Below are 16,983 nucleotides of genomic sequence, written 5' to 3'. Positions count from 1 at the left end.
TCTGATAGAAACACAGATCACAGATTGGCAATATATCTTTATTTCATCCTTAATTAAAGTTCATATAATATGGGCCATGTAAATAAACACAAACTCCAAAACTGTCATTCTCTGTGCGGTCAGAGCCGCTTCATCCAGTTGTGGAAGAGACCCAATCTGAGCGGGAGTTGAGACCAGGAGAGATATAAAGTTCCATCGGCTCATCGACAATTAAATGTGTGTATATATATATTGGTTTTGGATAGACTAGATTGACAAATGCTTATCAATAATACTCTTATGGCTAAACATTTTTACAGTCTTCAGTGACTAAAATGTCAATATGACTAAATTATACTAAAATATGAATAAAATGTCAACAGTTTTCATTGACTAAAACTACATTAAAAAGCCCATACTTTGTCAACTAAAACTTGACTAAAAAAAAAATTGGATAAGGTTGACTAATCCACTATTTGACACAGGACTAAGACAAATTTAAAAAACAGATGACAAATTAACACTATTATTCAGTTGCCAGGTCATTAGTAGTGTATTAATGCAAAGTCAACGTTTACGTGTTCTTAACGTCACTTTTTTGACGAGTATGGTACCACCTCCGCCTCATTTTGAGCCAGGAAAAACCTTGTGTAAGGTGAGATACTTTTGAAAAATGTTTTGCCACAATCATGCAATTTTCATGAGATCTTGCAGTCAATTCACTAGTTTATTGCTAAAAGCGAATAAAATTATCTTTTAGAAGATGTAAGAATTTCAAATGTACAGTTTTTCTCTTCCTAGAAAAAGACCCAGAATTATTGATGTCTCATCTTGTACTCAGGGGCGTATAAAAAATGTTGTCCAATCCAATGTTCTCTCTAATACCACGTGCATCTGACTAGCAATTACTAGTAGTAAATCATAGCTGTACATCTTATATAGCTGTGATATAAACTACAAAGGGTAAAGGGTATTGTGTTTTCTTTTTTTTTTATGGGATGAGCCCCATGATATGTAATACGCAGACTGATTTCACGGTAATATTTGAAACAGTATGTTGACTTCTTTTTAGCTAAAATCGGTACGTGCTTACCGAAATGCAAAACACTGCCCCCAGTGGCCAATGCGGGAAGTGTTGTTGGCTGTATAGGAACGTGTGATCTCCATTTTCCTGGGGAAATGTCCACAGAGGTGTGCCAAAATTGAGTAGTGAAGTGAGATGTTTTCAGCTGTACAGGCTTTAATAAAATGAAGAGGAATGGTTATTTTATAAACTCCAACTTTTATATCCCCCAAACCTAAACCTAACCATCAGTGGAGTAAAAATGGAATGTTACAAGAAAAATGCAACCTCTGGATCGCACTCGTCACTGACTATGCGATTACTTCCTGGTTTCAACACAGAATCTGAAAATGGGTTTCCGATGCTACTGTTGCAACACACTTCCACTCACTCCACAGGAGAAGGTAAACACGCAGGGTGCCGATGCAAAAATATCTGATAGGAGATGCTGCTTGTCGGTTAGTCTGCATAATGTGGCCGATCCTAGGGTACTGAACTCTCTGAAACAACATACCGACTTCCCATGTGATCATAAATGCACTTGCCAAGCGATTTCATGGGGTCTTTAAACCTGCTTTAGTTGCAACATTCAGAACAAACCACAAGAATCTGAATCCACTCTGATGTTTGATTGAAAACGAATCCACAAATGGGCGTTTGGGGCCAGCGAAGTGCCAGATGTGGTTACAAGACGAGTCACAACAATTGCAGCAATGACGAAGTGTCAATCTGAAATGTTTCCACTTGAAATGTTGGCTTTGTTTGAGGATGACAGTAGAAGAAGAGCTCTCAAACATCAAATACAACCTTGTGTTGGTGTACTTAATGGGATAGTTCACCCAAAAATTAAGATTCTGGCATCATTTACTCACCCTCATGTTGTTTCAAACCTGTATGACTTTCTTTCTTCCTTCCATGCAACAGTGAATTGTGACTGAGACTAGTATTCTCACATCTCCTTTGCTATAGCCCCTCTGCACCAGCGTGGGTGTGTGTTTCAGCATGTTTACGCGCATGTCTGTGTCTGCATGTACACGTGGCCCTCTGCCCCTCTCTGTGGGTGAGATCAGTCTTGTGATGTTGACATGTTGGGCTCACAGACGCACTGTCTGCAGAATGCCAAATAGTCAAGCTGACTGTGATGACCAGCAGACCCCCCCACCTCCCCACCCCCATAGGATACACAGGCCCTTTCACCCAGAATTATCACACGACACCACAACAAACATGTCAACAACAAGCACTGACATCTTTATATTATCCTAGTCTCTTAAGCTTGACCATTCAACAATCCCATCCTTTTACCACGTTAACATACAATAAAACTGTGTAACCTTGGTATAAGCCACCACTGATGACAATAATTAAACTAAACCTAACGATGAAAGGCTCTGAAAACATCTAAGTGGCCATTCAGATGGAACGTAAAAAAAAGCTAGACTAGTGTAACTGGTCCTGCTCGACCTGCTCTGAGCGGTATTCGAACCAGCGTCAGCTGGCATGGGAGGCTGGCACACTAACAAGGAGGTTAAAGGCTACAGCCTCTAGCGTCAGTCGCTAGTGCACCTCTTGAGGCCAGGGCAGTGAGGCTTACACATAACACACAGCTATCATGTATCAGCTGGCTCCTGTTACACTCAACCCCCTAAACCTCACTCCCATCCGTGTCACAGCACCATTGTAATCAGTCCTGCTCGACCAGCTCAGAGCGGGATTCTAACCGGCATTAGCCGGCATGCATGCTAATGAGGAGGCTAAAGGCTACAGCCTCTAGCGTCAGTCACTAGTGCGCCTCTTGAGGAGAGGGGAGTGAGGTTTACATATACCCCACAGCTATCACGTACCAGCTGGGTCCTGTTACACTCACCCCCCTAAACCTCACTCCCATCCGTGTCACAGCACCACTGTAATCAGTCCTGCTCGACCAGCTCCGAGCGGGATTCTAACCGGCATGCATGCTAATGAGGAGGCTAAAGGCTACAGCCTCTAGCGTCAGTCGCTAGTGCGCCTCTTGAGGCCAGGGGAGTGTGGTTTACATATACCCCACAGCTATCACGTACCAGCTGGCACCTGTTACACCCACCCCCCTAAACATCACTCCCATACGTGTCACAGCACCACTGTAAGCAGTCCTGCTCGACCCGCTTGAGCGTGATTCAAACCGGCATTAGCCGGCATAGGAGGTGAGTATGCTAATTAGGAGACTAAAGGCTACAGCCTCTAGTGTCAGTCGCTAGTGAGCCTCTTGAGGCCAGGGGAGTGAGGTTTACACATACCAAACAGCTATAATGTACCAGCTGGCTCCCGTTACACTAGCATGATTGAAACAGAACAAAGGTGTTGCGAGACACATTTTTAAAAGTTTAAGTTCTTGGGGGCCTAGGTAGCTCAGCGAGTAAAGACGCGAGTAAAGATTCGCAAGTTCAAATCCAGGGCATGCTGAGTGACTCCAGCCAGGTCTCCTAAGCAACCAAATTGGTCCGGTTGCTAGGGAGGGTAGAGTCACATGGGGTAACCTCCTCATGGTCACTATAATGTGGTGTGCTCTCGGCAGGGCATGTGGTGAGTTATGCGTGGATGACGCGGAGAATAGAGTGAAGCCTCCACACTCGCTATGTCTCCGTGGTAACGCGCTCAACAAGCCACGTGATAAGCAGCGCGGATTGACGGTCTCAGCTGCGGAGGCAACTGAGATTCGTTCTCCGCCTCCCAGATTGAGGCGAGTCACTACGCCACCACAAGGACTTAGAGCACATTGGGAATTGGGCATTACAAATTGGGGAGAAAAAGGGAAAAAAGTTTAAGTTCTTGCTGCAATGGTCAAAGATGTCTAGCATACATTTACACAGAAAACTATTGAAAAACAGCATGGATGGACACAAAAACATCTGTGTGAACGGCCCCTCACACTTTTTGAAGGAGTTTCATTTTTAATTAATTATGGCTTTACAAAAGTAACAATACATGTAGCGACTATGGTATTTTGGACGAAATTATGGTTACTAGGGTACATTTTTGTAAGGGCTATTCAGAACACTTGACACATTGTCACAACCAATCACCTTTCACCCACCCCAAAAATTGGCCTACCTCTTGCTGAGAGCTTTTTGGTGTTGATGATTTTGGCAGCATACTCTTGGCCTGTGCACAGCTTGACACAACGGCGCACAACTGAGAAAGCCCCCCTGAAGAAAGAGATGAGAGGATAACATAGCAGCTTAAAATCTCTGCAGATACACTGTTGAACTTCACATAAAATCCAAAATGCTTCATCTGCATAAAGGGAATTAGTTCACATAAAATTACAAATTCTGTCATCATTTACTCATTCTCATTCCAAACCAGTACGACGTTCATTCTTCCACGGAATACACAAAGGGAAATTTAAAGAAATTCTGGTTTGATTTCAGTGACACAAAAAGCCATTGGGTCTTTTGTGTCTTGTAAGCGAACGCAAGGCAAAAATCGGAATATGCGGAAATCTAATTTGAATATGCCGCCAATCTCATTCAAACCTGCACATTTAACTTAATTTAACATAATGCCTGTCTATTAACTTAGGGCAGACATCTCCTGAAGGTTGGTTACTTTTTGATCAATGTAAGGATTTGTAATTTTTTGGATTAATAAAAAGTTCATTAAAAAAATAAATATATAAATAAACGAATGCCTGTAAAGATGCATCACACCAGGTGTGACGTCAATGAAATGGGAAACCATAAACCTTAAGTCGATGTGCAAGTTGAATATGTGGAATTGTAAATAAGATTTGAACTTTAAAAGATTATCACTGAACATTTACCCAGATTTTTGCCTGGTCTTAACACAAACCTGTTGTACTGCTTCAGAAGACTTAGAATATAGTGCATGAATTGTATGGGCTGTTTTAATGATGCATTTATAGTGATTTTTGTCCTTTTGACAGCCCCAGTATGCATTTGCTTTAATTGTATGGAAAGAACTGCTAGGACAAAGATCTCCTTTTGTGTTTCACTCAAGAAAATAAATCTTACAGGTTTAGAACAACACGAGGGTGAGTTAATAAAGGCGGAATTTTCATTTCTGGGTCAACTATTACTTTAAAAAGAAACACTGTGAAATACATAAACTGTGGAGCTGGGTAAAAACAAATTTGAACAATCCTGATATCGGGTTCGGGGCGTGTTTTAAACTTTATAATTAATATTTTTAGAATGTATTAAGTTAGAAGGTTCCCTGGATAATTTACAGCATTAGCTTAGAGAGAATTTCTTTCATATGGAAGCATAATGGACATTATAACTGAAACATACACAAATGAATTGAAATCGGTATCGAATCATAGCAGAATCAGAACGGAATCAAATCGAGAACTTGTGTATCCAGACATCCCACCCTGTAAAAACTCATTTCAGGGAGATACCTCCCTGAAAGTCCACCCACAGAGAAAACTGATAGGTCTAGTTAGCAGGAAGAGTGACCAATCAGGATACACTCTCTGTCACTCGCTCTCCCCAAAGCCTGTCTATTATTAGAAATTCTCTGGTCTCTCTCTCTCTCTCTCTCTCTCTCTCAAAAAATCGATTTCTGGGATATTGTAAATAATTTGCGGGTTACAAGGAACCGCTTACAATATGCGGGAGACTCCCGGAACTTCTGGGATTGGTGGGATGTCTGTGTATCGAAATCTAATCAAATATGGAAACCTGTTTCAATACCCAGCCCTACTTAAGTGAACAAAAGCATCAACATACCCCAACCATTTTTTACATTTCAATGTTCATAGTACCAGCCATGACAGTACAAGTCTGAAGACACAATAACCAGCTGATTGATGCACCAATAATCATTTTACACATTTATCACATGTACTGTATCTTGCATTTGATCAAACACAAGCAGTGAAACTACAGCCAGGGAAAAAAGCACATGCTGTCTCTCCAGAGCCTGCCTCTTTAGGTCTATTTTCAGAAAGACCTGCGTTATAAAATCACCACATACAGCCATGATAATGGTCTGATGTCATTCCTTACTGGCTAATTTTAGCACATCTTGTTACAGTTACACAATAAACTCGGCATGTCTTGAGCAACGACTCTGAAAAGATGAGGCGGATCCGTTACCTACAAGACTGTGATGGCGGGCACTGCCAGAGCTTGACCTACAGGGCTCGAATGCCCTTAGAAACATGTGATATGTACAGAGCATATGCCCCTCTGTGACCGCAGGCCAATCACCTGCATGCGATTCGCTAGACTGGCTACAAGAAAAGACACCTGGGAGATATTGGGAATCATTTTTTTTTAAAGTGACAAAGTAAAAACTTTGGCATATGTATTTAGTAATCATTCAGTACCACAGTCTGGCAGGGCGGAGGGCAGGGCAGGGTCGTTATTCCGCACACCCGGCCCCTAATCAGCCCTTGAGAGGTATAAAGGCTGACCAAAGATGGCAGTGTGACAGAGAGAGAGATTTACAGACAGCTGTCTGACACCAGTATGTGTGTTTGTCTTTTTGGTTCAGTTTTATATAAAAATATTATTTATATTGTCAAGCCGGTTCTCGCCTCCTCCTTTCCACTAATCCCTTTACACTAATGCCAAAACCTGGGAAGGAGAAGGGATGCGCCGTAGTAGAGTCCTCACCACTATCATCCACCCCAATGGAGCAGCCATTCGACAGGGGACAGAGGAGCCCGGCTGCCTGAGAGCGGAGGTACGGCTGCCGACCATGAGGGGAGGAGGGGCTCCTGGCCGACCATCTGGAGTGGGAGGACCGCTACCAGGGGAAGGGGAGACCCCTTCCATCTACCGGAACACGCCGGGGTGTTCTGTCCGCCAGGGGCCGGAGGACTGCCTCCGATCCTCCCGAGGAGGCACGGCTGTCGTCCATTAGAGGGTGGAAGAGTGGTCGAGGACCAAGCTACAGCGTATCGGAGAATCAAAACTATGATTGCTTAGAAAAGTAATAACACACCTCTGTTCACCAAGCGGCATGGTTTAAGGTATCATTCGTGTCTGTAGCATAAACAGTGCTACAGACACTACATCTACATAACAGACCTCAAAACTTCCAAGTCACTCCAAAAAGAGCAATTGCTGAAATCAAGCTTCCCAAAACAAATCGTTCTCTACTTCATCCACATTGTGATGTCACACTGTGGTATACAACACATCAATGCCTATTGCCTTCTCACTTCAGTAGCCCTGCCCAGTAGCAGTGGTCAGCGAGATGCAAGAGAGCAGGTCAGTCAAGAGCAGAGAGCCAGTCGTAACAGTGGACATTTACTGTCAAGTCATAAAGTTTTACAAATATATGACTGTATATTTGTGCAAAAAAACTATACTAATATTATAAGCGAACCTCAAGGAACATATTAAAATAAAAAAGGCATGTCATAACCCCTTTAATGTTAAACACTTAGGGGTTTGTTCAAAAATATGAGCGATAGTAATAGTGATGTTTGCCTTAGCAAGCACCACTAAGTATATTTAGTACACGGCTCTCTGGAATCTTCGATTCGGATTGGTCAATGGTGCCATCTAGCGGTCTAATATTGCTGAGTAACAACTGCACATTCACGTGTCAGACCACGCATCCGGGTATTGCGAACCATCGTTCCTGATTCTCGGATCACTGTGCAATCACTACAAATAAACTAATAAAATAATTTAAACTCCAATCAATGCTTCATGTGTATTTTGTATTAATAAGATACATAATGAGGAGCCAAACAGTCATTATTTACAAAATAAACACAAAAAGGACTCCGAAGGTGGATTTCAGTTGTTCAGCGATTTATTTCTTCTCACTTAAGCCTAATTTGTAATTTCAAAGCAACTCAATATTTTATGTTCATGTATTTATTTGTTAGTAGCCTTGTAATAAGCTGACATTCTCCCTTACGTATTATAATCAGTGTTGGGAAGTTCCTCAAAATGTACTGGGTAAATTACTAATTACTTCTCTAAAATTGTAACCAGATTACTGGCTTTACTGAGTTTTAATCAAAGTTTAATTGCATTACTAATGACTTTTTTACTTTCTAAAATTCTTCCCAAAAGCTTCTGTTTTTCTGTTCAACGGTTTCAAAAAATTCTCTATATTTCCTTCTTGCTCATTGACTTGTTAGGGTGTGAACACCCTTCAGCTGTCACAGAAACACAAACAGAAGCACAAATTAACATATTTCATGTTTTAAATGTGTTCTACATTAGTAAATATGTGTAACCTAAATATTATACTTAGCCTTTTTAACTTAATTAAAAGTTAGTAGCCTAACTGTAATCTGATTTCAATCATTTGAAACGTAATGTGCTATCCTACATTTTGTATTAAAAATAGACTCAACACTGATTATAATTAATTAGTATTACACATTAACAAGAATGCATTAGCATACTGTATATTACATATTCTAATCAATTATACAGTATGTATGTAATATTGCAGACTCGTCAGTGAGAGAGAAACATCACATTTCACATTCACATGTTCAGTTGCAAAAGGAAATATAAGAAAAGGCTAACTCAAAGAAAGATTTTGAGTGCCTGCCACACAGTGCGGATATTTGCACTCCAATAGTCTGGTGGAAGAAACCAGAAATTGTAGACGAACTGCACTCACTAATGTTGCTGCAGTGGCATGGGAAGAAACGACGGTGTGGATTTGTGTGGATTAATATAAAGGTTGATTTCCACGCAGTGATTTGGTCGGGGAGTTGAGAGAGGTCAAATTAACCATGGTTTCACTATAATAATATTGTAGTAAATATGTTTTTTGGCATAAGCCATAGTTTTAACGCATTTAGCCATGGTGTTACTACAGTAATACGGTGTAACTATGGTAACCATGTTTAATTTTGTGGTTACTATGATTTTATCAAATATCATGGTGATACTATGTTACTGTAGTGAAACCATTGTTCATTTTTGTTTAAGGGAGGGTTAGGGTTAGGGACTCTAAATAAACACAATAAACATGTTTTATTAGTATTTAATTAGGGGTGCAAATACAATATGCCACTATTTGCACTTAGTGCAAAGAAGCTTTTGGTTTCTATTTACACCTAGTGACATTTTATTTTAATTTTATTTTTTTGCTGGTCTCCACCACATACAGAGGATGTGGTAAACCGTGCAGTATGGTAAAGATCTGAAAGTGTGATATCTCACACGTTTAAAAAAAAAAAATAAGTTACACATTTCTGTTTAAGTTACTGATAGCCTATAGAGATTAAAACGAGTTGAAACCGAAAAACAGAGCGTTTATAAAAATGTAAACAACATACATGACGAAATGTGTCATTTCTGAGAGGAATATTCTATTATTCTTTAGAGAAATTTGAGCTTATTTTCTGAGAGAAATATGTGCAGTACTATTAACGTGGCTTTTACACACACGGAGACGTTTAATAGCATGGGGTAAACAGTAATGGGGGGAGTAAAATAATTTCCTAACGTCAGGCTGCAGGCATGCCGACACACACACACACACACACACACACACACACACACACACACACACACACACACACGGTGTCAGATAGACAGACAGACAGCAAACAGCCGCCTGAGCAGCTCTGGCAGCTTCAAATGTCACCGGACACACACAGATACAATGTAGCGACCGTTAATAATACATCGTAATAAACTCACGTTCACTGTAGAACGCGTCGTGATACATTCACAATGAATATTCTTCATCAGTAGATACAATGTAGCGACCAATTGGCCAGTTTAAACTCTGGTGCTTGTATCACAAACAAGAGTGATGAGCCGCTACAATGTATCGCCCAACTCATACCCGCCAAATCGCTGATATTTGCGCATACTCGTAACTCCCTCTGTTTCCTAAAAGCTACTCAGTGAATTCTGCATCAAATGAGTTCAAAGCAGCCAAAAAACTTGTACCGTTATATCCTGCAAATTATCCCTCGATAGCTCATGCTGTGATCAGATATACTCTTTAATATCTGTGTAAACAAGCACAGTAAGGAGTAATTTAAAAACAACTCCCTCCCAACAGCTCCTCTGTGCAGTCTGCATTAAATGCACCAGGATTTGAAGGGTGGCAAAAGTAAATAAATGCAAAAGCCTCAGAATAATCACCAAATCACTTTATAGTTAAATACGCACTGTACCATGCATAAAGGAATTATTTAAATGGTTATAATTTAAATAATTATGCAATATTGCAAAAGTATCACCCAATAGCTCGTGTTTATGACCAAAGACTGTATACAGTTAAATACTCACTTTAACAAGCACAGTATAGTGGGAGTATGTCAATGCATCTCCCTCTCATGTTGCTTGACTGCTCATCTTGTGCATTCTGCACTAAACGCACGAGAGTTCAAAGGTCACAGAACACATGCCATATCTTCACAATTAACCCTGTAATAATCCTGCAATTAATCATGCTCATGATTATGATTATCAGAGACTGTGTCATTAAATTCTCATTAAAATATGCAGTGGTGTGAGTATTTAAATGCAACAGTCTCTTGAATGTTTCCTCAATGCAACATCCTCGCAATGATGATCCAATACCCAATATATACCAAGACCCAAATAATCCTGATGATAACATGTAGTTAGGAATTTGCCATTTTTAAATGCAACTCCCACTGTTTCCTTATACTGTGTGCATTTTCATTTGAATCTTCAACATTTAAGCATTATGTTATATTCATATATGACATCCGGTTTATGCAATTACCCCAGCAGAGTGATATGAAACAAAATCTTACTTTCCAAGTTCTTCATAAAGCTGGAACTCGTCGGTAAAGCGCGTACAGGTTGTCGTTGCCATTTCTCGCCCCTCTGTGTTTGCCCTAGTTTGTGGCAATATCCAAGTACGCTTCAGCACCACAATTTTGCTTCTGTGCCAACGAGCTACGTAATTTAGAAGGTCAAAAACTTAAATGTGCATGTGGATTTGAGTGCGGGAGAGGTTCGCTGACGAGAAAGCTCGACTGCCGTTCCAACCTCTCACTGATTACGCCGTTCTACTGCAGTCCACTTGTTTTCCGCTGCACTGAAGCGCTGACAGAAACATGCGCTCTGTCACCGGTAGAGGGCGCAGCGGAGTAGTGATATTACACCTGCAGCATCTTTCCATTGACAGCTGGTAGCTGTACAAGTGCACAGATCTCATTTCAACTATATATAGGCTACTACTGCTATAAAAGTTAAACATAAATATGCATAGACAAATACAGTACTGTGCAAAAGTTTTAGGCACTTGTGAAAAATGTTGCATGTGAGGCTGTCATCATAAATAATGAAATAAATAGTTTTCATTTATCACTTTATGTCATACAAAGTCCAGTAAACATAAAAAAGCTATATCAATATTCCACCTTTGCCTTTAAAACAGCACCAATTATCTTAGGTACACCTGGACACAGTTTTGCTTTGTTGTTGGTAGATAGGATGTACTCCAAGCTTCTTGGAGAATTCGCCACAGCTCTTCTATTTAGGATGTTTCAATTGCTTCTGTCTCTTTATGTAATCTCAGACTGACACGATGTTCAGTGGGGGGTTTTGTGGGGGCCGTGACATCAGTTGCAGGGCTCCCTGTTCAACTATTCTAATCTTTTCTTTTTGCAAAAGTAATATTTGGGAGTCTAATATCTTTGACACACTAAAGATGAAGATATAAATAACCATCTTAAGACAAAGGCTTTTGTGAAACATCTTATGTGCATAAGACTTTTGCACAGTACTGCATGTACAGAACATATACTGCAAAAGTTCTGTATGTTCTATGCAAAAGTCTTATGCACATTATATTTTTATATTTTATATTTTCTCAACAATAGTTGTCTTAAAACAGTTTTTTTGTATATATATTCTGCTTTTAGTGTATCAGTAGTAAATATACATTTTTGATTTCAATATTCCCTTTGCAAATAGAATTGAATAGAAGAATATACTATAGCACATGGTATGGCCCCCACAATGTCAGTCTGGATTTACATGAAGAGACAGAAGCATCAGAGACAGCCTAAATTGAAGGAAGAACTGTGGAAGTTCTCCAAGAAGTGTGGAACATCTTATCTGCCAAAAACTGAGAAAAACGGTGTCCAGGTGTACCTAAGAGAATTGGTGCTGCTTTGAAAGCAAACGTTGATGCACTAAATATTGATTTCGCTTTTGTATGTTTATTGGATTTTGAATGACATTAATAGATATGTACATATTTATTTATACATACACACCACTTTAAGTGTTAGTTGTGGTAAAAAAAAAGAGTTCAGGCTCAACTTGTGCAGTTGTTGGCTATCATAAAAACTCAAATTAGCTAAAGGGATAGTTCACCCAAAAATAAATATGCTCTCATGTACTCATGCCATCCCAGATGTGTGTATGACTGCCTTTCTTCTGTGGAACACAAACACCATTCCAGGGGTTTAATCCATGTCTTCAGAAGTGATCTGATTGGTACGGATGAGAAACAGATCAATATTTAAGTCCTTTTTACTATAAATTCTCCTCCCTCCCAGTAGGTGGTGATATGCACGAAGAATGAGATATGGGGCAATATGCACGTATGCTTACTTTTCCCCTGGGCTGTTTGCGTATGTTTTGCTTCTTCAGAAGACCATAATCTACCGTAGTGTTAGTTTCCCTTTAACTGTATCGAAAGCTTTTTTGTGAAACTGGAGATTCTTTGTTGTAATTGGTGCATTATCACTTGAATTCTGCCATTCTCCGCCCCTGACAACCGTTGCCACTGCCATCCTCGACTGAGGAAATGCATGGCAGTGAGTGGAGAGAGAGATAGTCACCCGCTCGCTGAAGCAGTATCAGGTAAAATAAATAAACAATTATGCCAAACATCCTGTAAAATAAGGAATCGTTCCGTAATTAATGGTGCACTCAGTAATTCTAATCCAATACACTTTTTTGTCAAATTCTGCAAATATCTCCTCACAGTCTGCTAGCTCTGTTCTGTGGGTGGGCTGAAAAAAAACAAGTATTTGTACACAGCCCTGGCTCTGTAAATGGGACAAAAACAACATTACTGCAGCAAATTAGCAACAGGAGGTGGTTCTTGTGCGTGCACAGGATGGGGGTGGGGGCAGAGCAAGAGGGAAATGAATTAGAAGGGCGATGGCAAATCTGGCTGATGTGAACTTTCTAAAATCCAAGGAGGACAAATGGATGAGAAACAGACCAAGAGAAAAAGGTCAGACTAATATAAACTAAAAAGAAGGATTATGATAAGTCGAGGGCAAGGAGCCGCATAAACATCGGGGAGGCTTTTCCGTCGGTGGAGAGACCCCGAGAGGTAAAAGGCTTGAAGACGGATGCAGAAGTTGTTCTTTTTCTTCTCAATAGCTGGGTAACATAAATGTAGCTGTTTCACAGAACCCATATATGCTGTTATTGTGATGTTAGATTTAGTAGCAGGAAAGTTATGAGTGTCTGGAGCTGGTGTGGGTCGCTTTTGCGGGTAAAATCCATAGGATGTGATGATTATGCGCACTCCCGAGAGCCTTGCCTCAGTAATAGCTTGTCTTCCGCTATTCAACAGCGACAAAAAACTGCAACACTAATTAACATTATCTTAGAGAAGGTATCCAGCAAACGTCCGGCTCACAGCACAACATCAACTCATACACAAACTCAGAGTAAGCCAAAAAAAAAACTCAAATGGATCTACTGAATCCTGTCTGGCTAAGTGGGAACGTGATCGTGGTCGAGCAAAAACTAGAGTGAACGTCGGCAGTGCATTTGGTTCCTGGATGGACCTTTGTTAGACTAATCATATCTGAATGGATAAAACAATTCTCTTTTTGAGAAAAAGTGAGTTTAACTTGGCCTCTTTGCAATGATAAGTGATGATTCTATCTTCTAGATTGAAGACTCCATGTAAAGAGACCCTAACGGGAACATATATAGGCCTACTGCTGTCTATATTAAGGAAAAGTTGACTTTTACATTCGATGGCAAGGTACAGTTTAATGTTTAAACTCCTTTCCATTAAACAGAATAGTCAATGCAATTAGGCTACAAGTTTTTGTCTATGGAAGATTTTTTTAATTATTATTTTACCCCCTTTCTCCCAATTTGGAATGCCCAATTCCCACTACTTAGTAGGTCCTCATGGTGGTGCGGTTACTCACCTCAATCCGGGTGGCGGAGGACAAGTCTCAGTTGCCTCCATTTCTGAGACCGTCAATCCGCACATCTTATCACGTGGCTCGTTGTGCATGACACCACGGAGACTCAGAGCATGTGGAGGCTCATGCTACTCTCTGTGATCCACGCACAACTTACCACACGCCCCATTGAGAGCGAGAACCACTAATCGTGACCACCCCATGTGACTCTACCCTGCCTAGCAACCGGGCCAGAAGACCTGGCTGAGTCACTCAGCACACCCTGAATTCAAACTCACGAGTTGCGAGAGTCAGTGTCAATTCCCAGGCTCTTGGAAGAAAATGTAGTAAAAATATTAAATTCCCTTCATTCCCAATGCTATTACATTTCCATGTTTTTGAAGATTTTACTGTAGTTTGTCAGCATATGCTTTTTTTGCTAACAATGAGGTTGTTTTTCATGCATTGATCTGTTGTGGATGCACATTGTTTTGGGATTATTTAGCTGTAATAAGGCACAGATGTGTTTTATAAAGACTTTATGCAGTCAATATCTGTATGTTCATTTATGCGGAGAATGCTTCAAACTAAATATCAGTTTATCACTGATAGATGACAACATCAGACATGAAAATAAAATCAAAATATCACATTTACCAATTATGATTTGGAACTTGAAGTTAAGCCTAATTAGGTTTCTTTTTTTATTATTATTATTTCAAGTAAAAGTGACATGTGAACTCATCTTAAAATTACACTGCAAATGTTCTGAATAGATGAGATAAAAACACAATGTTTGAAAAAACAATACATTATCAGTTTATCACAGATTATATGTTGAAATAAAAAATTTGGAAAATAAAATGTGTAAAGTGTTAAGGAGGCTGACAGCACCCAAAAAGGCTCCTCTCACCTTGTACATCTCATCCTATTTATATGTGAATCAACTTTCTGTTCGTGAATATATTTATTAATGTGAAATGCTTTAAACCCCATAAAAAGCCTATTTTTGTGTTTTCTGTTAGTTTCAATGGCTCAAAAGTTGTGGAAGAGAAACTTAGTAGCTAGAAGAGAAGTGAGAGGTTGCATCTTTTTTTCTTATTCATTTTACCATTACATGCATTCATAGAATTTTTTCATTTTATTTTATCTTTCGATTTTCTGCTTCAGAAAAATATATTACCCTTTTGCGCTAAATAGAATTCAATTTGATTGCAATAAACATTGCAATGGTTTCTTTACTTCCATTTTTGTTTAGATTACAAAAGTTTTAAAACTGTAATAATATATTTATGACACATTTTCCTGTTTCAAGTTTGAAAGTCTGTTTCTGGAACAAGGATAAAATAATACCATTTACACATAAGGCATTTCAAAAATGGCAAAATTAGATTACATCCTGAAGGCATGGTTAAAAATAAAGTTACCTTGACAGTTTGAATGTGTTTCATAAGAAAAAGACAACTGCTGATATCTGCTGATTTTAATAAAAATCATCAACCTCTGGGACATAAAAGTGCCTGTTGTTGAAGAAATGCAATGTGCGCATAAAATTAAAGTTACAATTGCACAACACACATCCTATGAATTTTAATCAGCCCTCGTGAACGTGCAATTTAAACATGTTCCAAATTAAACTTGATGTTTAACTGTAAACCTGAATAAGTTAGCAGAACTAAAAAAAAACTTTACATAGTATGGGGAGAATCTCCTCAACCACCACCAGTGTGCAGCATCCACCTGGATATTGGGACGGCAGCCATAGTGCACCAGAACTCTCAACACACGCCAGATACTGGTGGAGAGGAGAGAGTAGAGTGATGGCCAAGCCACCAGGGTTACACCCCTACTCTTAACGAGAAGTGTCCTGGGATTTTTAAAGACCACAGAGCCACAGAGTTAGCACATCTGTGTAATGTCTCAACCGAAAGATGGTGCCTTTTTGCAGTATAGTGTACCCACCACTATACAGGGGTATTAGGACCCACCCCCTGCTGGCCTCACTAATACCTCTTCCAGCAGCAACCTTGGTTTTCCCCAGGAGGTCTCCCATCCAGGTACTGGCCAGGCTCAACCCTGCTTAGTTAAAGTGGGCAACCAGGCAAGAGCTGCAGGGTGATATGGCTACTTCTATAATGAGAAAATCCAGATTGAGGAAGCCCTGAAGACAGAGAATGCAACTGTCCAGTGGTTCCAAGGACATATATACGACAGGGACTTTGACTGGCCGTATGAGGCAGCTACTTGATCTTTTAAGGGAACAACAGCAAGCCAACACTCAGCTGAAAGATGGAAAACAGATCCAAAGGTGAGAAAAATCTTGACAAAATGAGCTAAGGCCAAGCAAGAGGCTGAGAAGAGAGAAAAAAGACCAGCAAGAGGTAGATGAACAGACAGTGAAAGCAAAGATAAAAGGTAACCATAGCTGGCCTAAAGGCTAAAGAGAAGAGTGCAAAAGCAAGACATAAGATTGAGGAACAGAATGCCAAAGTCCAGCAAAAGGTAGAGGAAAAGAGAGCCTTAGCTCAGCTGAAATTGGACCAATGGCGAGCCAAGAACCAGGTCAAGTTAGAGAAACAGAGAGTGAAAGACCAGCTAAAGATACAAAAGCCAGAGCCAAGTCTGCGAAGAAGGCAGCCGAAGCACCGTGAAAGGCCGAAATAAAGGCAGAAGAGGAAAGCGGCCACAGTCAAGACGACGGGACAAGTCGAGATCTGCCTGGAGATGGCTCAAATTAGGACAAAAGTAGTTCTTTTCAAGTCTGGTCACAATTTACCAGTGATTTCTACTCATTGCATTTAATGCAGAAACAGCCATTTACAAGTCAAACAATAATTCAACAAACTCCATG

General features: G+C 40.1%; 1 protein-coding gene across 3 annotated transcripts in view; it reads right to left on the bottom strand.

The window, feature by feature from the left end:
- The window catches only part of LOC127635639 (calcium/calmodulin-dependent protein kinase type II subunit gamma-like), a 76,626-nt gene extending 65,582 nt beyond the window's left edge, over window positions 1-11,044 (bottom strand). For 2 of the 3 annotated variants that reach the window (XM_052115804.1, XM_052115806.1), the window contains exons 1-2: window positions 10,773-11,044; window positions 4,133-4,227 (exon numbers count right to left, since the gene is read on the bottom strand). In XM_052115804.1, the coding sequence (XP_051971764.1) occupies window positions 4,133-4,227; window positions 10,773-10,834 (157 nt within the window). In that variant the 5' untranslated portion in view covers window positions 10,835-11,044. The remainder of the gene's footprint in view (window positions 1-4,132; window positions 4,228-10,772) is intronic. The other variant, XM_052115807.1, reaches the window with a different exon arrangement.
- Between the last annotated feature and the right edge of the window lie 5,939 nt (window positions 11,045-16,983).

Source organism: Xyrauchen texanus, chromosome 43 (assembly GCF_025860055.1).
Source record: "Xyrauchen texanus isolate HMW12.3.18 chromosome 43, RBS_HiC_50CHRs, whole genome shotgun sequence".
Lineage (NCBI taxonomy): Eukaryota > Metazoa > Chordata > Actinopteri > Cypriniformes > Catostomidae > Xyrauchen > Xyrauchen texanus.
The sequence above is the reverse complement of the archived record's forward strand: the minus strand, read 5'-3'. Positions and strand labels throughout refer to the sequence as shown.